The 23,631-nt window shown below is 37.8% G+C and overlaps 1 protein-coding gene across 1 annotated transcript in view; it reads right to left on the bottom strand.

Moving 5' to 3' along the window:
- The window catches only part of LOC107692628 (short transient receptor potential channel 5-like), a 56,238-nt gene extending 32,994 nt beyond the window's left edge, over nt 1–23,244 (bottom strand). Inside the window, exons 1-3 of the mRNA XM_016491785.1 lie at nt 23,220–23,244; nt 20,596–20,990; nt 11,952–12,473 (exon numbers count right to left, since the gene is read on the bottom strand). Of these exons, the coding sequence (XP_016347271.1) occupies nt 11,952–12,473; nt 20,596–20,982 (909 nt within the window). The 5' untranslated portion in view covers nt 20,983–20,990; nt 23,220–23,244. The remainder of the gene's footprint in view (nt 1–11,951; nt 12,474–20,595; nt 20,991–23,219) is intronic.
- Nucleotides 23,245–23,631: the final 387 nt, after the last annotated feature.

The following is a 23,631-nucleotide window of genomic DNA, read 5'->3' as shown; positions in this document are numbered from 1 at the left end:
CGGATATTGTCCTCTTTTGGAAGGCCAAACAAAGTAGTTTCACTTTCACAACGAAACACACAGCATCTTGACGACATGGCGGCGGAGGCAACAACAATACTACAGAGAGAATAAAAGTTACGCCTTCTTTCTTTGCGTGAACATTTGGGCGGTGTTATGCAAATCCTCCCACACAGTGACGTAGACATGTGGGGGCGTGTTTAAACGAGCCGTTTTAGGAGGGTGTGGACAAGTCTTAACTTTTATAAAGAATATCTCTTTGGATTTGAGACTTTAGTCTTTGCAACTTTAAAGATCTTCTTTTTGTACCAAGAGCTTGTAACACTCCAAAGAGAAAGGAAAAATTGAAATCGCATCATATGACCCCTTTAACTCTTGGCAGATGTCATGGCCGCTGTCCTCACAGGTCTGAGAAATGCTGTTTCAGGGTTATATAAATAGGCATCGTGCCACTCTAGTAAGCTGTGCCCGCTGGCATGTTCAACTGCCACAATGACATGGCACAAGGTCCCAATGTTCCTCTGTACAATCTGCAAAAACCGCTTTAATACTCTGAACTGAATTATGAACAATGCTGATGTATAATTCAGCCATTTATATAATGAAATCCCTCATAATTCATATTTAATCACAAAACAACCGAGCTAACCACAAAAGTACAAAGTACAAATCGAAGGTGAAATGTTCATATCAGTGTCCTCACATTTTGAATTTTTTAATAATCACAAGAGCACATGAGAAATGTGCACAGAGCAGATTGAGAATTGTAAAACTATTGATTTTAGGTTACCAAATCGTGCGGGTAAATCACAGCTGCACAGTAGTGCTTGATGAGGTGTGAAGTGGTTTAATCGATACATAAGTATTTGTAGGATATATTTAACACTAGGAGGCAAATAAGTTGAAAGATATAATTAATGCTTCGCTGAAACTGATGATGCAGAATATGCATGAATGTCACAACAGCACACATCAGATTCAGAGAAAATTAGAGAATCTTCTGAATTAATCAAACTGTGCATTCACCCGGTTTCCCAACAGCAGTGTTCACTGCCCTGAACACATGGTTCAATGGAAAGTTTTACTTTTGTATTTTACTTTTCATGATGGCTGTGCATTTTTAGTCTTATTTTGTCTTGATATCAAAACATATTTTCTTAAGATCCTGACTTATCTCTTATCTTACAGCTGATGTACAATACTCATATGATGCAGAAATATAAAACTGTTCAAAAGTTTGGGGTCAGTAAGTTTTCATTCAGCAAGGATGCATTAAATTGATTAGAAGTGATAGGAAAGAATTCTGTTGCAAATAAATGCTGTTCTTTTGAACTTTCTAGTCATCATGCAATCCTTAAAAATGCATCATGCTTTCCATAAAAATATTATTACAGTGCAACTGTTTTATAACACTGATGATAAAAAGAAATGTTCTTGAGCAGCAAATCAGCATATTAAAATTATTTCTGAAGGATCATGTTACAATAAAGACTGGAGTAATGGATGCTGAAAATTCAGCTTTGCATCACAGATATAAATTACATTTTAAATATATTAAAACAGAAAACAGTAATTTTAACACTGTCTGTGATCACTATGGGCATTTGGCTGTAGCTACCAAACATATACATATCCATGCATATTAGAATATGTGTTGTTTTTGATACAAACAGTTCCTCTTTGTAAACAGACCAAGATTAATAATTAAACAAACACAGCAGAAACACATGCTAAAATTAATAAATGGCCATATGCATATTTGCAGACTGAATAACTTACAAAATTACCCACAATGCCTACTCTAGTATATAAACACAAGCACAGAATACTGCAGTGGGTGGAGCTAGTAGCTATATTCACATTAATAAATACATATTGTTAACATTTTGTGTAATACGTTGTTGTCACAGACAAATCCCTAGTCGTTGTCATAACTTCCTTGTGTGTTTAAGTTGTCTGCTTCAATCTGCTTGTCACAGAGACACTGGAGCGCTGGTTAATTTATGCAGCCCTGCTATTCTTACCGAGTGAGATGAATAAATGACAAGGAAAGACTAGGCAGGGTAGTGTGCAGAAGCAGACGGGCAGCGGGTTGAAACTCCAGTTCACACGCAAGCTGCCGAGGATAAGCCTGATGTTACTGTAGCCAGAAATTCATCTTTTTTTGTGGCTAGAATAAGCTCTCTGTCTCTCTGCCTCTTAGCTTCTTGTTACCTCCTTGGCTCCTTCCCCTGCTTCATCCTTCCTGCTTAGTCGAATTTACAGCCCATATTAATGTTTTATGGAACTATGAATGAGCAAAACAGCACATACTATATGCAACTTTTAACAGTGCATGGCATCATAAGTAAGATAAACGTGCACAGGAAGCTTGTACTATTAAATGGTAAAACATGATTGCACAATATGTTGAGTATTAGGAGAGTGCATAATGTTGCCATCACAGGCAGCATACAATGTGGAAAAGGCTATAAAACTATAAAATGTATAATTTATAAATGTTAAAAACAAGATCAAAGGGGAAAAAATTTAATATCTTAGTGTTTAGTGCTGTTATTGTTAACTAAAATTATATATATTAAATTTCACAAATAAATATTTCAAAAATTGGAAATGTGAAATTTTAAAGTAGAGTAACTGAAAAGATATTTTCTCATAAAGCATACTTGAATAATCATTGTTTTATTTACAACTTTGTAAAATCATTTTTACATGTCTTAGATCTGGTTGGTTTTCATAGACATATCCTTGGTATCCAACAATCCCCCCTGGATAAAATACCCTAAGTACATACATTTTTAAAAAGCATCCAAAAATACTGCTATTTCTTTAGATGTAATATTTTTTTAATGTGGAAAAAGCTGAAACTATAAAATGTATAATTTATAAATGTTAAAAACATGATCAAAGGGGGGAAAATGTAACAGCACGGTTGTTATTGTTAACTACAACTTTACACATACTTGAATAATCATTGTTTTATTTACAACTTTGAAAAATAATTTTTACAGTTCAAAAATAAAAATAAAAATAAAGCTAAACAGAAATTAAAAAAAGCTAAATTAAAATGAAAATATTAAAATAAAAATAAAAAGTACTGAAGTAGCTAAACAGAAATATGTAGCCTAATACAAATAATAAAAATGACAAAAATAACACCAAAATTACTACAACTTAAACTGAATTTACAATTAACTTATTTGTTACAATTAATTGTACATGAATAATGTTAAAATAACACTATGCACTTAACTCAAACATCTGATGGAGCACATGCCCAATAATTTCCTATAATCTCTCTATTATACTATGAATACAAGGGCCAAAAATTAAAGCAAACTATTTTGCACAGCTTATCTTGGATTCCTGTAACGAAACAAGTCATCAAAGCAGAGAAGCATTTATTGACTTTACACACAAGGTCCAAAACAGCAGAATAGAGTAGTAGAGTGCTAGAGAGAAAGAATAAATCTTTTTCTCTCTCCTCCCTCACTCCATCAGAACAAAAGCAGCCATTGCTGCTCAGTTGGCCGGGAGCGATCCAACCTGCCGACCAGGCAGAGTGAGAAATTGATTTCTGTTGTATTATTCAGCAACAATTTGTTCTCAGTCAGATCTACTTTCGCTGTCTTTTCCATCTACCCATCCCCGTGTATTTGACTTGGTTCAGTAAGAGAGAGTGAGCGAGAGATATGCTGTGAGAGAGAGAGCGGAGGGAGCGTACACTAGTCCCAGGGTGCCGTCAGTGAGAACAGAGCGAGCAATTCCTCCGGCAGGGTGCAGAACTAAAATTACAGGGCGATATCCAATGTTCATCCAGTATCCAATGTGAAGAAGAAGTGCAAAATCAGCGTTCTCCTATACCTGACCTGCCACTTTTCACACAAAAGTGAAAATTTATTTACTTACTCTCAAGTTATTCCAAACCCATTTGACTTTCTTTTTTGGAACATAAAAGCAAATGTTTTGCACAATGTCTAAGCTGCTCTTTTCTGTACAATGAAAGTGAATGGGGACCAATTCAAATGTCAGTCTGTTCCTCACACAATGTTATCATAAAGCAACAGACTTTTATGATGCTAGTTCCCTATCTGTCGGTCACTACGAGTTATGTCGTGACGACATAGGGGGTTTACTTGAGAGCCCCAATCCGCTCTGACTTTCAGAGAAAACGCCAATGAATTTTGGCTAGTGGATTTTGCATACCTGACCCACTCCCCATGCATACGGGTATAAATAGGCGAAAGGTGCATCCACTCATTCATATTTTTGCTTCGGAGCCGAGTGGGTGAATGATTTCTTCTCTGCAAAGCCTTTCTGATCTGACTGGAAGAAAGAAGCTGTTCCTGGTTGGCATGACGGCACAAATAGCGGTGTCCCTGTTGATTCAGCGATTCCCCTGGGTGCTTCAACTAAAAGAGCAGTTTTTCATCATGGACAGCTCACGTCTTTTTAAAGATGCCGTTCCGTCCGTGTTCTCTTGGTTGCGGTCATTACCTGTCCTCTGTCAACGGCCACGAGCATTGCCTTCAGTGTCAGGGCATTCAACACGCTGAAGCTGCGTTCGTGCGGGGGATGGACTATTGTCCTCCGAGGATGAAGATTCGGTGGGGCTGCCCCCCTCGGGTGTTGTCGCCACCGCCAAATCGGACCTGGAGCTGACGGCCATGTTTGCCCGGGCAGCTGTGAACATCGGGCTGGAGGAGAGCACACCGCCCAGTCCCGAGCCCTCGCGGCTGGATGATTGGTTTCTCTGCGCGGGGCATGGCTCATAACCGCATCGTGCACCGGTGCCTTTTTTCCTGGAGGTGCATGAGGAGCTGACGAAGTCGTGGATGGCCCCTTTTTCGGCCAGAAGCCGCTCGTCTGCCTCCTCCGTCCTCACTACCCTCGATGGCGGGGTGGCTAGATTCCCCACATTCCCCAGGTGGAGAGAGCGGTTGCAGTGCGCCTGTGCCCACAAAACGCCGCCACTTGGAGGAATCGTCCACGTCTCCCATCCAAAGCCTGTAAGTTGACGGCCGCTCTTATGGCCAAAGCTTACAGTGCTGCAGGCCAGGCCGCCTCTGCCCTGCATGCCATGGCTATCCTGCAGGTCCACCAAGCCAAGGCACTCAAACAAATGCACAAGGGTAGTTCCGACCCCAGGTTGATGCAAGAACTATGCACGTCGACTGACTTCGCCCTCCGGGCGACGAAAGTCGCGGCGCGGTTCTTTGGGAAGGCGATGTCCACGCTTGGGGCCCAAAAGCGCCATCTTTGGCTTAACCTTGCTGAGATGAGAGATATTGACAAAGTACGCTTTCTTGATGCTCCCATCTTGCAGGTTGGCCTAATCGGCGACACTGTTGAGGACTTTGCCCAGCAGTTCTTGGCAGTGCAGAGACAGACTGAGGCCATCCAGCACATCTTGCCCCGGCGTGATCCTCCAGCTGCCACCGCTCTGCCGCGGGCCACGCCTCAGCCTGCTCGTCACCGAGGGCGCCCCCCTGCGTCCTCGAGAGCACCTCCGCGCCGTGCTGAGACAGCGTCGACTGAGACACCGTCGTGGTCAGTGCGTCGAGCCTCTTGGAGGACTGCGGCGCCCCCCGTGTCCCAGCCGGCCCCTAAGTCCTCTAAAAAGACGACAAAGCGGCTCAAGTCGCTGTGTGCCTTCCACATTCCGGGGGAGCTCAATCGTGCAGCCGACGCACTCTCACGACAGCTCATGTGCCCCGGAGAATGGCAACTCCATCCCAAGCCACGTGTCCCAAGCCATAGGATCTCGTGGCCACGAGATGTGAAGTCGTGGCCTCGAGATCCTATGTTGAGTGAACAACATCCATTTCTTGTGGCCACAAGTTTAATGCGTAAACAAACCTGTGTGACCATAGTAACGCTGGATTATCAGAGATGGATTTATTAATATTTTATTTTGAATTAAGAAATTATTATATTAATTATTCAAGAAACTATTACATTATTAAATTATTATATTAACCATAGGCCTAAGCTACCTGACTGTATTACGCGCGATGTAGACAGCATTCGAATGAAGTTTATCATGAATAAATGTTACATAAAGTACAGAAAATAAAATAGGCCTACAAGAAATCATTTTTATGCATCCCACAGTCTTGTAACTCCATTAACTGATCGACTTTTTCTGTAATATTTGTATATTATTATTATTATTATTATTATTATTATTATTATTAGCCTATTATTATTGGTTATATATTTTTATATTCGTTTATACTAGTTTTTTCCCTTCATTTCGATCTCTTTACTTAACGTTCTGAATAGTTTTGTAAATAATAGCCTACTGTAAATGCATGACATGCCAATAAAGCTTTGAATATGCTGACTGGAATTTTTACTGGAATGCAGTTTAAAGGTTGAATTTAGCATAAACTATTTAATTTTATTTTGGCTAATTAATAGACTATAATTATAAATTCTACAGTGTTTTGTTGAGGAATGAATCATTCACGTAGTTTCATTTGTAAATGAAAACACAAACATTTATCGTCACACACGGGCGTAAAAATTGTATTTGCATAATTGTAAGGCGTTTACAGTATTTGCAAAATATATGGTAGCAAATAGCATAATTATACAGAATGTTAATTAGGTAAAGCGATACATGAATTGAAAGGGGAAATAAGCATAACAATAAATATTAAAATATAGCCCTAACCAGTTAATATAATAATAATACTTTTGATAATAATAATAATAATATACAAATATTAAATAAAAAGACACTATCAGTTAATGGATTTTCAAGACTGTGGGGTCTCTAATCCCGGGTTACTATGGTCATGCAGGTTTGTTTATGCATTAAACTCGTGGCCACGACTTCACATCTCTTGGCCAGGACATAAGGATGTCGTTACCTCGACAAAATGATCTCGTGGCCTTGACATATTATCACGTTTCCACAAGTTAATATGACGTTCCCACAAATTAATATCTCGTGGCTACGACATATTATCACTTTCCACGAGTTAATATTGGCCACGACAAAACTAAGTGAACCGAACATGTCCCCTCCCAGTCACCGAACTATTCCAAAATAATATTTACAGAATTTACAGAGAAGAGATGTTGTTGCGAAGGGGAGGAGAAGTTAATGGTTTTGATTAAATATTACGAGGACACATGAATTATTTATAATAAACACTGCAATATTCCATAAAACAGTAAGAGTGGTTCATTTTGATTTCTTGGTGACTGTAAATCACTGAAACTCTTAACCATTTTCAAGTCCCACTCAATAACACTGGCCAATGCCCACTTCTTACAGTTCTATCAGCAGCAGTTGCATCTATCGATGCACATGAATACAGCGCTGCATTCAAGCAGCAGTTCAGATGAGAGGCGAGGTAAGGAGATTGAAGCACAGCGGTTATTGAGCAAATTGAGTATATGGGGTATGTAATCCTTATCGATTCAAAAAGCGAGTGAGGGAGATGTGGGGTGGGGGATGCTGACTGCGCTGATGTTAGTAAATCAACTTTCCAAAATTACAGAAAAGAAGAGATGAGGGAAGGACAGTAGGTGAGGGGGAGAGGCACAAGAGAAGAAAAGAATGATGAGGGAACAACATAAGAAGAAGGATAGGAGGGTCCTATAGTATCTGTTATCTACACCTATGGGATTTTTGCCAGTTTAATCATCTGCCAGGTGATTCAAGGTATCATTCATGTTCATAGTACAAACAATGAGTTACACACCAAAGTTGTATACTGTATTTAACAATAGGGCTGGGCGATATGGCCCAAATTTTTTATATCAGTCGATATCGACAATTATCACGATAAATTTCAGATCTTTATTTCTTTCAGGTTTAAAGTCAGACTTTTGCTCCTAATTGAAAGTTGCAGAAACCAGACCATTAATTGTGGTTTTAAACTACTCTTTATGGTCAGAACATGACAAACACTTAACGTTTTTAAATTCTTTACACTTTTCCAGTCACAAGTTTGTGTTCCCTGACTTTGATGATGCACATCTTCAGCACAGTTTGCAGTGCAGGTTGCAATATTAATAATATTAAATTTTTCTCTTAAACAGAGACATTTGTCTCTTAAAAATGCACATTTGACAGTAGCTTGAGTTGACAGTAGTAGTAGCTATTCTGTACAATCAATGTTGCCTTGGAAAATAACTGAAATAAAATAAGTTAAATAAGTTATATAATGAGTTGACGCACTAAAATTGCTCAAATTAAAACAGAAATAAAAATTCATAATATCTAATAAAATGACAAAATCACAAATCAATAAACTAAACTTAAAATGAAAAATTAAAATCTAAAAATAAAACCAAATTAAATAAAAAAAATATTAATACATGACAAATACCTAGAATAAATAAGTTTAAGTAATATAAATATTAAAAAATAATTAAATAAAAATCTAAAAATTACAAAAGCACATAATGAAAAATTACTAAAAAGGAAACTAAGACAAAAACTAATCATATAAAAAATAAAGGCCATTTCAAATTAGTAATAAACACTATAATAGGATTTAAATAATACTAAATAACACTGATCTATAATGTTTGAAGATTGTTCCAATTCCCAAGCCTAAGAATCAGCAATAATTACATCTTCAAGATGAAAAATCCTCAAACCAAGTAGATGTCTTGTTGACGTTTGTGTGCAAGGTTACACAATCCTTCAGCAGTAACAACAACAAAAGAGCAGAACCGGTATGGTCCCATTTAAAGACAGCTCTAAGCAACACAAAGGCTCTTCCTGAGACCTGTGAGCGTATAATGAAACCCATAAGCAGCATTATCTGTCACTACAATGCCCCTGAGTAATGTTTCAAGAAAGCCTGTGTGGCTTTATTCCAGATGTATTTGATTCTCTGCACTCTCCTCGCCCTTTCAACCACGTTTAGTATTACAGCGTCATATTCTCTGACTCATTTAATTCTCATATCAAATGAAGACAAATTACTGTGTGAAATCTGGAGTACAACGCTGGTAACCTTTTCTCAATATTTAATCTCATTCTATAAAACTTTAATCACTACAAATATAAAGGCACACTAAATGGGCTCATAATAGTCTTCATCTCTCTTTTCCCATTGTATAGCATCTCTTGGCTCAAAGCCCCACATCTGTCTTGACCATCTTTCCCGTGTGTACGCGTACAGCATTGTGATCTGTATTCACAGCAGCTTTCCTTGAGGCACACAAAACAATTAGAGCTAATAGGAAGAGCAGTCTCGCAGGTCAGGGCCAGCATCACCTCTGACTGACAGGAAGAGAAACGAGACGTACTGACACAAGCTCTCAAATCCTCAGTTTGGAGCATGTGTCAGTTCTGCAAAAGACCGTTTGGGTTTCAGAATGAAAAAGATCACTGGAATCTCCCTGGAAAGCCAAAGATGGTTTTTAAAATTGATTTACATGGAAGCGTGTAAATCAAGGAAATGTAACTCGAGGTGGTTTCCCATGCACCATCAAAATGTTTTTATCCTTGTTTTAGTGGAATGGCTGGTACTTTTCACATTGTTTGATTGAAGACCTTTATAACCTTTAATGTAAGAGTTAGATTAACCTTGCATGTTTCCTTTTATAACTTTAGTCCCACTGTAACCCATATGCCAGTTTGTTTCCAGGATAACTTACATGTTGCAACTTATTGTTCAAAATTATGGTTAGTAAGAAGTCTCTTATGCTCACAAAAGCTGCATTAATTTGATCAAAAACACATCTAAAGCAGTAATATTGTGAAATATTATTACAAATGAAAATAATTGTAAAATATTAAAATATTTCTGTGATGCAAAGCTGAATTTTCCGCATCATTACTCCAGTATTCAGTGTCACATTCTAATATGCTGATTTGGTGCTCAAGAAATGTGTCTTCTTATTATTAATGTTGTGCTGCTGGATTCTTCAGGATTCTTTGATTAATAGAAAGTTGAATATACAGATTTTATTTTGTAGCAATGTAAAAGTTTTCACAGCTGTCCATTTAATGCATCCTTTCTTTAAAAAAGTGTACATTTCATGCCGAATGGCCTTAATATACACCTAACTGGACACTGATACCGTATTGTATTACAATGACTTACACTCTTAAAAATAAAGGTGCTTCACGCTGCCATAGAATAACTTTCTTTTGCCTAAATGGTTCCATAAAGAACCTTTAACATCTGAAGAACCTTTCTTTTTCACAAAAGGTTCTTTGTGGTGAAAGAAGGTTCTTCAGATTATAAAAAGGTAATAAAGAGATGGTTCTTTAAAGAACCTTTGACTGAATGGTTCTCTGTGGAACCAAAATTGGTTCTTCTATGGCATCGCTGTGAAGCATCGCTGATTTTTAAGAGTGTACAGCAGCAAAATCAAAATGCTGAAAGAAATTTAATTCAAATGCAAGTCTTAAAATATATGTTGCAGCTGCTTAAGTTGATCTCAAACTCAATATATGGTACTTCCTTTGCAGCCTGCAAATGTACAGCTAAAATACACTGCCTGCTTCAACAACATGCTGCAAATATTCTACCTAGCACATCACTCCCTTGCTTTATTTCCCAAAACCTAGTGATCTGCCTACGGAGGTAGCATTTTAAAGCATCATTGGAGCGCTTCCAGTAGGAAAGCTGTTCCAAAAGGTAGGCTTGAAAAACTTAATTATGCTGCCTTCTTTTAGCCAAATTCTAAGGCAACATCATGTATCTTTGGAGAATGCAATCCAGTAATGCACTGCGACAAGCTCAGTGAAAAAAATTTATTAATTAATCCAAGATGGCAGACAAGACTCAGTTGCAAACCACTATTTATTTGGTGTATTGATCGATATTCCCTAAAGAGTTTCAAATCTCATCCAAGACTATTTGGATGTTGAATTAGAAGGCAGCTGCCTAGGCAAATACGCAATGTGGCAGCTCACAAGGTCTTGGAACAGGGCAACTGTCTATCATCTGCCCAGTGCTTCTTTCTCATCGTCTCTATCTCCTGTCTTTCTAATCACGTCAAACCTCTGGTCTTCAGCACACACTGTATCCCACTGTGGATCAGAAAGTTCAGAGAGAAAGCTAGAAAGGCACTTTGCCTATTGCTTTAGGTTTGGAACAACACATTCTAATATTCCAAGGCTCTGCAGAATACTTTTAAATTGCAAAAAAGTGAGTGGACTTCTGCAACACAAAGAAATTCATAAAGTTTCTCTCTTTACCCTATATTTTCTACACTGAGCATTTATCAGCTGCTCAAGTAAAATTTTGCATTGGTGAAGCAAATTTGATGCATTTATGCTGCATATTTATACCACAGAAATGTATAAGTTACAAATTTATAAAGTACAAAAAATACTTTTCTTGGTGTATTTGGGTGCACCACACAAAATCTGTCAAATAACATGTCCAGATCATATTTCATCACAAAATCAGACAAAATAAATTATATTAAATAAAAGACTATTATTGGACAATTAAATTTTCAAAATTAATAATTTAAATTTCGCTATTTTTATGATAATTCAGCACATCCCCACCCCATTTCTCATAAGCATTATGGGGGGGAAAAACTTCTCAGTACTGTAATGTAAAAAAGGAATATATTATTTAAATATTATATTGTAATTTAAATAAAAGCAAGAATTAATGTAAGATATTTATACTATATTGAGGTATATTTGTTTTGATTTTATTTTATGTTGATTTTAATGAAAACAAAAATGTATTATGTGAATTAAGGAAATATAGGCTTCGTTATTTTCTGCAGATTATTTCTTTTTTTCCTTTTGGTTTTTGCAGGGAAATCTGTGATGCAACTGCAAAAAAGAGCCAATCGCTCAGTGATACACACTTTTCCCAAAAGCATCAATTTACAGAAACTGTACAAAACCTTGTGAACATCTAATTCATTTGTATGTTCGACATTAGACTGAATAGAAATGACCAGCAACAGTTAATTTTTCAAGATGCTACAAGAAGTCTCCTCACCTCTTTCTGGTGATATTTAATGGCCAGCTTGAGTTTGGCCAAGTCTCGGCATTCTCGTGGGTCCAGCTCCTCGCTCTGGTCATCACGGTGATTGAGGATGTTCTCCAGCTCACGGGAGCTACGTGCCTGGTCCAGCAGGTCTTTAGCAAAGAGCTTACACTGTTGAGAAAGCTCCTCGTACTCTTGTCGAAACTCGTTCTCCACTTTACTGAGCTCCTTCAGTTCCCAGCCCAGTCTGAAGGCGGTTAGGATGGGATCCTCGCTGGAGAGCGCGATGAGAGAGGGGCTGGCGAGCGCTTTATAGATGTTGAGACGGGACCGAGAGTGACGCAAGCTGTCCACCTCAGAGCTGGACACACACTCCACACAGTCACAGCGGATCTGGTGCGGCCGAGGGATGGTGACTTTGCGTTGGACCAGGAGTTTGATGATCTCATAGTTGTTTGTGTGGGCGGCGAGCATGATGGGAGTGATGTCAGGTGTGAACTCGGAAAACTGGGCGTCCATCATTAATGATGGAACCTGAGAAAGAGGGGACAAGAACGAAAGTGTGAAAAACACCTGCACAAGCTGCTGCGAGTCTATCAGTATGGCAATCCACCAAACCCACACTGCATGTAAACAAACTACACAGCGAAGCAGCAGAATACAGATGACTGGACGAGAGTGCAACCAGCTCTCCTCATAGGAACTAAAAACCACAAATGAGCTCTCTAATATCCCAGCTGATTGCTGTACCAGGCAATTAAATGGGGAACAAACTGGCAATTTAGCTGGTCAGTGAGAAAAAGGCCCTACACAGAGAAAAAAAAAACAGAAGCTGTGCTTTACTGTAAAGTACAGAGTAACAACATTTAACAGAAAATTTGCTAAAATCTGATTTTACATCTATAATATACTGATAACACCATAAAAAAAACAGGTGGTACAGAGAAGACCACATAAAGAATCAAAGTTTATGATGAGTAGCTTGTATGCAAATAAAAATATATAGAAGGTGTGAGGTATCATACACAGAAATACAAAACACCATTATAGTAACATAAAGGTGACACTTAAATAATGCAATAAACATTAATTTAACAACATACAATGTAAGATAAGGCCCCAATGGACATACAATAAATGATAAGAAAAAAATGAAGAATCATAATTCTGTCATGACAACTCTCTGCTGCTGCTGCTCCTGGCTTGCTACTGTCAATACATCCACAGACATGCTGCTGTGAGTATTTTAGAAATACTGCTGCTGTACATATAACTTATATGAAATGATGCAAATATATTAAATCACCCTGCAGCAAATCTATACAGGTGGACCTGGGGAAGGTGGACGGTTTCTGAAATGTGCTGCCACTGCTACAGCAAGCACTAGCTGAGTATTTGAATGTTGAGCAGCAAGTTCATTGGCTGCTGATATGAAAAGAAACCAATCAGCTTTGGTAAGTGAATAATTTCACTTGGATTTCACTTTAGATTTATTTAATTGAAAAAACATCAAATGTGAGCTGACAGTCAGAGAATTCTGAGAAATGTCAATTTGCGGTTTTTCACTGTAAATTAAAGGTGACTTGTTCTTTTTCACTATTCATTTAACAGTATTTTACTGTACAATTACATGAAATGTCCCATTAGATATTGACGTTTTTCAATGCATAGACTAAGGCAATTTACCATTTACCAAATAACAGGTTTCTATTGTAGCATTTTTTCAGTCTTTTATCGTTAAAATTATGACCTCAAACTCTGAGTACAAGTGGAGCAGAATGGTTGATTAAACAAAAAGTAATCCAACAACTGTAGACAATTAGAGAGGTTGACTGGCTTCAATATTTTAGCAGTGGTGCATTTAAAGCAAGACCCAACTGTCAAATTACACAGAGACTCAATTTCACGAAGAACTTGTTTGCTTGCTAATAGCTATGCATTTTTACATCTAGTCTCTGTCATTTAAGAAAAGAAAAAAAAAAAACTTAAACCAGCGGTGTACAAATTCACCTTCACGTTAGGAACACGTCAGCAATTTTGTGTCTGTCTTTTCTTATGAAGACTTTGGCAGTTTTTATGCAATGGAATGTTATAATTAAATCATATAAATTAATATAATTAATTTGTCGAATATTTGTCAGTTACCTTTTTGAAGTCTGCAGCATAAAGTTTTGCAAACAGTGTTCAGATATCGCAGGGGCTCCAGAGTGGAACTAAAATACTCACAAATGCGACAAAAATTACATTGTACAAAAATTATTAAATCTATTTATCATGTTAAATTGAAGTTTTTTGTGTGGCCATTTCATCCAGTCTCATTTTGATATTATCATTTCCTAGCTGCAAGCAGCAACGAACATGAAAAATGATTTGCGAATAATGATTGTTATGAACTGGTTCTTTATATCGAGTCGATCAAAAAGATTTATGAAACTACTTCGAACCCACTACTCCCTCTTGACATGTGTATCTATCACTTTGAATCAGACTTAGTGAATGGATCGTTCACAATTGACTATTTCACTGAACCGCGAGTCATTTTTCGTAATTAAAGCTATTTTTTTAATCAGCTATAGAATATAATAGAGAACAGAATAGAAACGGAGGGCAGACCAAGGACATAATACACACGTCAGGAGTAGCCAAGACTGGAGCTTTATATTTGATGCATATTTTCAGGGATGAAAGAAGAAATGTTCACTTGACAGAAAAGAAAACTGCATATATATCATGCTGTCCTTGCAGCTGTGTGCCATGGAGGGAGATGAACTCTGTCAGAAAGATGAACCACAAGCCAGTTAGAGCCTTCCCTCTCTTTCACCTCTCCTTCTTTCTGTCTTTCACCCCGTTTGTACCTTTTCTCCCCATCCATCACATCCTCACTCATTCAGATGCTTTACCACAAACCATTGTGTAATTCCTTCCCTTTTTATCTTGATTGTTTACCTTCGTTTAGGAGTCAAGGGCTGTACTTTCAAGAGCAGATGACTGCGTGTAAACACACAAACACACTTAAAAGCATATCATATGCATAACATCATTAATTCATTTTTAAGTGCTAGTATATGACCAAAATACTCAATCCTATCATAAAGACAGCCATATCTGCCATGAGAACATTATGGAAATATGATTTGTGGTACGTCGGTGTTACAAGCCAGCGAGTGAGTAAGTGAGGTTTGCAAACGCATTTTATTTAGAGATTTATTTTCAGTCCATTAGTATAACAGTCCTCCCCCAGAACTCCCAAGTGGCTGCAAGGGTTGCTATAGTGATAGCAATGCAAAATAGCCCATGCTCTGTGAACGGCGGGCACATGGTACATGGGCTAGATTCCAATTTAGGCCCCACGGCACTTCCCGCAACAATCTCACTTGATGTATCTGCACCACCGGAGTTCACATTAGAAAACCAAATAATGAAGCAAAAAGAACTAACCTGGCTATCGGCTTTATTTCCCGTAATGCTTGTTCACTCTAACATCAAAAGTATAGGAACCCTGTGCCTCTCTTCTGAACCGTATTAGTGATGCAGCACTTCACTTCATAAAAGTGTGCACGTCTAATCCAAGAGGGAGCAACAAAGCTACCTGGAGCTGTGTAAATATCATCGCTGCTCCACTGCAACTCAGTGAAGCTGTAGAATAATAATAGAGTTACAAAATAATTCATCTCTCCACATATTTACTCTATCCCAGGGCTTCCCAAACATTTTGCAGCTGAATGTCTTAGACGTAAAATATTTACTTGAGATTTTAAGTTAATATTTTAATGATTTATCATCACATTCGCAAGCTTATGGTTCTCTGATGTTGGTTTATGATCACATGGCACACAAGTAAACAGATAATCCATCTTTAGTTAGTGTTTTATTTTGAATTTTGAACTCTAAAAATTAAGATAGAAATATATTACTGTTGTAAATTACAATTGTCCTGTAAAATAAAAAAATAGATTTGATAATTATAGGTCCAATCCGTATTTTACACTGCAAGTTATAATGCCAATATTTTTGCCTCAAATTTTTCAAAAATTCAGATCTTTAAGCTTTTATTTTGGCGGAATTCTGGTGAAATGCTGTAAATTCTATCCACAGAAATGGTGCAAATTTGTAAATAAAGTGAACCTAGCACACATTGCATTCCCAAAATGCACGTTAAACTGTGCACATACAGAAATTGGTGAGAAGGAGCATTTACTTAAAAGGCACCTATAATGCAAAAATCACTTTTACATGGTGTTTGGACATAAATGTGTGTTGGCAGTGTGTGAACACAACCACCCTACAATGATTAAAAATCCACCCACTCCTCATTTTTTAATCCTCTTTAAACCAAGTCAGTCTCACTAGGCCTGCCATTTTGATTCTCATGCAGTGTGACGTCACATTGCATAGGGCCGGGCCACGGGGGTTGATTGACAGCCCTGCATTGCTATAGTTTCCGCCCTCAGCGGTTTTATGCTGTCCTCCTTTTTCTCCGCATTCGAGCAGCTGTAATATCAACAATGTCTTGCAAGCAATCCCGATCCTCTGTGTTTGGATGTAAGACTGAACATAAAAGTCTTCATTTTCTCCCAACATCTGAGCTGCTGAGGACGCTGTGGATTACTTTCATTTTTCAAGGTAATGCGCCTCAAAATCTACCTAAATACGTGTATCACTCCAGACTCCTCTGTGAATGTAATGTCGTTATAGTGCTTAGCGTTTTAACCGTATTTGTGTGGGTACAATAAGTATTTTTTAACTGATCAGCGCCGCGCTTGTGAGATTAGTTCGCGCCGTTCATTGCGCGAGATTCGTTTGGTAGCGTGGCCGCGCAGCTCGGTCAATTGATCTGCGCCGATGACAGGTCAACACAGCGCGAGATCTGTAACATTGCGCTGTTTTGTCCCACTTTCAATGCATTTGGCTTCCCATATGTAAGGCTAAACACCGGTTCTCTCGCTCTCAGTTATGTTGCTTCTACCAGCTGTTTATTGCTGTAGATATGCAATGCAGAGAGACGTATACGCGACGCCCTCTTCTGGAGACGGGGCGGGAATATGCAGCTAATTTGCATTTAAAGTGATACACACCAAAACATCTCTTTTTTAGACACACCCCAAAAATGACATTTTCCAACTGTTATAATAAATTAGCTGTAGGGTATTTTGGGCTGAAACTTCACAGACACATTCTGGGAACCAATATTACATCTTGTAAAAAGGGTCAAATAGGTCCCCTTTAATGCAACAGACTCTAAACTTATTTCAAATACATTGCAGTCTTTGATTTGATAATCACACTCAGCTTTAACATGATTTCAGTTTTATTTCAATTAATTGTTCAGCCATTTTTATTTATTTTAATTTGACATTGAATTTCATTATTCGTTTTTCATCAACTCACAAACCCCCAAGGGTTCACAAATCTCCATTAGGAAACACTGCTTTAACCAGCAAAAATGTTAACCATGTTAAACCATGTTTAATATATAAAATGGAAATAACTATATAACAACAATCCATAGTTTAAAAAGTCAAATAAGTTGGTGCCGATAGCCTCGTGGGCAGCGCAAGACATATATAATCCCGAGTTCGAGTCCCGGCTCACAGACCTTTCCCGATCCCGTCCCCCGCTCCCTCTTTCCCACTTTGCTTCCTGCCCACTTACTGTCCTGTCGAAATAAAGGCATAAAACGCCAACATTTTTGGGACATTTTGTTTACTTATGTATGGTATGTGAACTATGTAAAATCTGGAACTCACTGAAATCACAGTTTCTTAAAATAATGCTTATGTACCAGATGTGTAGCATCCTGTTGATAACCACAAACAATGATTTTAACTCCTCCCTCAGTGTTTATAAACAAACCGAAAATGTGTTTATAGTAAATAACTCTGTTCACAGTACATAATACACTTGTAAGCATGTAAGCCAGCAGCACCACAACTCTTGAAGACCTAATAAATTACTAGAAAAGCTCAGATTTATTTCCTGTGTTGACTTAATTTCTATTGAAACAGGAAATTAGGGTGGGACACATTGAACAGCCAATATTAGTTTAAAAGAATAATTTGACATTATGTTAAAAAAAATTATATTCCATTAAACACACAAAAACCCCTGCTTGCTCAATTTACATAATTAAAATACACTAATGCAATACAGCTCTTGAACAATCACAATTTATTTTTACTCCATGCAATCTGTCTAAATTTGTAAAACACAAGTTTACTCAATCCAATAATCCTTAGCATTAATATTTTTCATTGGCAGTAACACTGCATAACTGAAACTGGGCAGAGTTTCCAGCAGGCGTTGCATGGGACTGGCTGGGGAGAGTAAATGATGAAATAAAGCTTTATTTAATGTGTTTTGTGCAAAATGAGAAAAGTTGGAGGCTTTTTAGTGTTTAATGATCAGTTATTACGGGACTTTATGAGGTAGAGTTTATGTTAGAGTGGTGTTTTTATGGTGAAAAGTGGAACTGTTGAGCACCTTGTCCAGAGAGAACATATATGACTTAATAAAGTATAAATAGATTTGTTTGTTCAGATCACACATGCTAACGTTACAGAGTTGAGAACCGAACTGTCTACAGAGAAATTGTAAATGAGTTACATTAAATGAGGCAACCATGAAACTCAAGCACTAAATGCCACGAGTTTGCAAATTACTTTAATGTTAGAGAACCACTCTCCACAACTGAATAATAAGTGAAGAAGAACTGTGAAGGCTTTTCAACGGAATTGCTGTGAAAAAACGATTAAAAAAATAATTTAGTGAGTTTCTGCAGAATCTGCATTTCCTGCTTGGCTTTACATCAGCTATTCACTTGTAGATGAGAGTGATTCTATATGCATCATTGGTTCTACTCCTTAAAAAGGGCATTCACAACCTCAAGCACTGATAAATTCATAGTGATAGCTTTTGTGTGCAGTAGCTTCCTTCTGGCACCATGCTGTACAAATCGAACCTCGGTTCACAGTGAATACTGCTGTCACATGCCCTTTTTCATTGTATGTTAGCGGAACTCGCTTGAAGTTACATTCCCCTTCATCCGCCGCTGGCCACCAAATCAAGAATGCCGCAAAACTCAGTCTATGAGAATACAGGAATGCAAGCTTTTCAGGTTAATATTACCATTGAATGAGGGGAAAGATTAGAGGATAACAAAATGCAATCCAATAAAGATCTGTCCTGCTACGTGAGGTGAAAATCAAATCTGAAAGATAAATCTCTGCCATCTCATCTTTTCTATTAGCTTTGGAACACCCACTCATCTGAACACATGCACATACAGTACAACCACAAATATGAACAGTTACCACCTGCATACACACTGTTCACACAAACAGCGATATGGCATTGCATAAGTAGGAAGACACCGACAAAATATATATGCAAGCACTATATTTATATGCACTGTGTGTCCTAACCAGGTGTGCAGGGTTGGGAATCAAGAACTGGTTGTTATTCAGAATAAGTTCTATTTTTTATAAAAGTACTTGTATCAAATTATTTTATTGACGTTCAGTGCCACTGACGATCATAAAGTTCATTCTATCACTGATGTGATGTACTAAAAGAACCACACCATGAAAGCGTTCTTGTTTTGCAAACAAATGTACATCGCCACAGCAAGATAAATTATGGTTTAGCTGAATTATGAGCTTACAGACACGAAAGAATACAAAGACAAAGGTTATAGCGTTGTCCTCTATACTTGAATCCGATGCACAAAATGACTCTCTTGTGTCTCTTGTGGTTGTGCGCTTGCGCGTGCCTCAAAAAAAGGGCTTACAATGACTTACAAAGATACATAACAGCTACAAGTGTATGCACTACTTGCTTTATGCAAGCACTATATAGGATAAATAACTATACAGGATTTACCCTATTATACTTTATCGACACGAATTGATAGGTGGAACAACAAACAGCCACCCACAAATAGTCTATAAACAAAGCATCAGGCTGTCTTTGAGTTCACATGAACAACGGTTAAAGTTACTCGTCGTCAGGCTACAGAAGAATACCATAATTCCTCCGTTCAATTAGACCTAAGTCTAGACATCGAGAGTCACGGAGACCTATAACAACACAGCCACAACACATAATTGCGAATAACATGCCTTACCTTAACACAGAATCGACAACAGAGTCCAACGTTTATATTTTGGGCCAATATTTTGGGTTAACGTACTAAACACGAGTGGAATTTGCACCGCAGCGCCCCCACACCTTGATGCTCATGACAAGAATAGCATGTATAGTTATCTTTATTGAAGTGAATTAGGTTTAAATCGCCGTCATGCATGAATGAATTATATTTTTGCAATTTTACACATAATAATCCACGATGATCACATTACACAAAACTGAAATTGCACGTCAAAATAACACATTGTCAATATTTTTTGAGACCCCCCAAAATTTCACAAATCACGTTTTCAGGGGAGCCCATGTCTTATTAAGTGGAGCCGAGCTCCCCCTAGCTCCCCCGTAGTTCGCACCCTGCTCTCAGGCTTCTTAACTAACTTATCCAACACTGTCAGACCAAGTCTAGACTAGAAAGCATAAACCAGCCTGGACCACGATAGAAATTAATACTAATGCAAAGTGTCTCTTTTCAGCTGAGAAAAGCATATAAAACCCCAACACACATACAGACCTGTTTTTCTCCACTGGGTTTCCTGTGGGACAGCAGTAACTCTACAGCTCCCACCACTTCTTTGCGGATGGCGTAGAGCAGAGCGTCTCCAGTGTTCACTCCGTGATCCAGAAGCAGCTCCATCACCTCAAGGTTCTCATTCTCAATAGCAATTAGTAGCGCACTGCGGCCCAATGGATCCACACAGTTGACGTCAATATTGTAGTAGACCTCCGTCTCACGTAGTGCATGCTGGACCCCTGCATAGTCACCCTTTTCCACGGCAGAAAGGAACGAACGCTCCTCTAGGGAAAGCTCTACCTCCGCCCGGACGATCTGTAGAGGGATTCGGTCCCGGTACGGAGAGTAGCTGCTCTTTTTGTAGAATAGATGTGACATGGGATTCATGATGGATGCTGGTAGAAGGAAAAAAATAAACAGAGACAGAAAAGCTGTAATAATTTTATATTCACTAACAAACAGGAAATGGGCACTTGATAAACAGTGAGTCAGCTTACTTGCTGTTTGGCAGTGGAAATAGAATACATTTATGAAATACATATCATTCCACAGAAGTAAATTCAATGATCTTGAAATTAATTAAAAGATGCTTTTTGAAGTTTAACCTGAGGAAATTTCAATCAGAGATAAGAAGTGAACTTGTAGACAGATATCATAAATTAATAGGTAAACATTAATGTTCACTACATCTACAAAAACATTTACTTGAAATTACTTTTTAATAGATTTCCGGGAGTGACTGATGCCTCAAGTCATTTTTCTTAATGGCCACAATGTGGTCACAAGCAACAGCTAGCTCTGTTATTATGTTCAGTCTTCAAATTGGTGCCAGTAATTCAGCTTGGCCACATTTGCTACACTATTAAAAGAATTAGAGCAAATTCAGGTGTGTGTGTGTGTGTGTGTGTGTGTGTGTATGTGTGTGTGTGTGTGTGTGTGTGTGTGTGTGTGTGGGTAGGTGGGTGGGTGGGTGGTTGTACACATAATGGTGTCACTTTTTCTTTTCGGGGAAGTAATTTAGAAAAAGGTGAAGAGTTGATATTTTATAATTATGTAATTTGTGAGCTGAGTGCAGTGATAATTTGATTCATTATCACATTCCTTGTTTTACTAATATTTACATAATTTGGATAAGTCTTTAAGGCCACTCTCATATTTATACAGAGAAGTAGTGTCTGATTCTGTGATTTGAATCAGAATAAGATTTAAGTCTTAAAGCTGCATTATGTAATGGTTTTGCAATTTTTTAATTAGTCGAGGATATTTTGATTCATAAGTCAAATCTTATAAACACATTCACTGAAAAGATTCATTCAGATTCATTCATTGATTCATTCAGTGAATCTTTCTGCAAGTAACATTGTTTCACCAGTAGGTGGCGACAAACGTTAATGACAAATTTGTGCATAATCTTCTCTTCAAATCTGCTAGAAACTCCAGGAAGCATTTTCACCACAAATGGCAAGCATTAATCCATATCATTAATGACACGATATAATCTTTCAGATCAACAAAAAAGGCTGACAGCATGAAGGTTTGTCTATTAAACGACCAATCAGAATGGATATTGAAATGACGCAATGCTGTTTGCTTCAGAGTTGCATCCCCAGTCCATATACAAAACCAATCAAGAGGTAAAACATTCAAGCCAATCAACTTTCAGTATCAATCCAGAACATCATCAAACCACTATGAGCAACAGGTGAAGATAAAATTAAATTTTAAACAAAATATTAATAAAATCCAAACAAATAAAGGCTCATATATAAATAGAACTACTTCAGCTCATCACCAAAGGTCTGGGTAAGCTACTTAGATAGACCCAACTTTAGACTGCTTACTTGAATCAATTACTTTTACATTTAGTAGTCAAAACAGTTAATATATGTACAAAATGTGTGGTTTTCAATAGGATTTGTTTAGACAATGCCACTATATTTGTACATATAAAATGTTAAATGAACGTTGGACACATTTACTTGGCCACTGTCTATGGACAGTATCTGGCAATGCTTCCACGGTAAACAAACTGTAAAATCATTTTGAAGTGAGATTAGTTGCAGAAGCCTCTGAATATGCCTTAGCCTACTAGTGTAATTCCTGTGGGTGTAGTTTGCAAAACTTGGCTGTTGGCTCCATGTAAACAGTGGGTGACCGTGATTTCACCAAGTACAACATGTTCCTGGATCAACATCCTTGTTGATCCTGGAACAACATTCCAATTAACCAATCAGAATTGAGGGATAACTTTTCAGGAAATATCTGTTTTAGGCTTACGATCAGGGTTAGGTGCTTCTACACCCTTGTTAATCAGCTATCATTTCACACTGATTTTAGGAATAAATTATGGGTAGGATTAGGTTTAGGGGTAGGGATTGGGTTTAGTCTATATTTTTGGACTGTAATGTTCATCCAGGATCAACAGTTATTTCTGTTTTTCTGCTTTCTGTGTATGGATAACATTCAATTTAGTGTTATTGGTAAGCAAACCAGTGGAATATTCAAAAGGATTGACCAGTTTACCAGTTTTGGCAGTTCATCTCAACTCATTCCAAAGTGTGCCGATCAGTGAGTGAAAAATATCCCACCAATTTCAGAATAAATGAGAGAACTTGAGTAATTACTGAGATTGACTCCGTGATGATGTTGCATCTTGCTTTGATCTTCTCTGAAGAAGATGAACAGACACACCAGGTGGCGTCTTCCATATGGTCGCGCTTCAACTGACACCACACATGCACACACACACACACTTATCAGCACACTCAGACTCATTAGCACCCAATTCACACTTTGCGTTGAATTTTACATTATGGGGTCTTACCGGTGTCTAATAGATGCAGATCCCCTAATCCACACATAATTTAGACGTTAAACTAACAAAGACATTTAACACGGGACTAAGACTAAGACTAAAATTGAAAATAGCTGACAAAATTAACACTTCTTTGGTTCATGTTGCATCAGTGTTAATTTCTTTAATGAAAACTATGATGAAAAAAGTTAATTGATAAGTTTTTTTCCCATGATTAAAAT

This window comes from Sinocyclocheilus anshuiensis, unplaced genomic scaffold (genome assembly GCF_001515605.1).
Source record: "Sinocyclocheilus anshuiensis isolate Anshui unplaced genomic scaffold, SAMN03320099.WGS_v1.1 scaffold50, whole genome shotgun sequence".
Lineage (NCBI taxonomy): Eukaryota > Metazoa > Chordata > Actinopteri > Cypriniformes > Cyprinidae > Sinocyclocheilus > Sinocyclocheilus anshuiensis.
The sequence above is the reverse complement of the archived record's forward strand: the minus strand, read 5'-3'. Positions and strand labels throughout refer to the sequence as shown.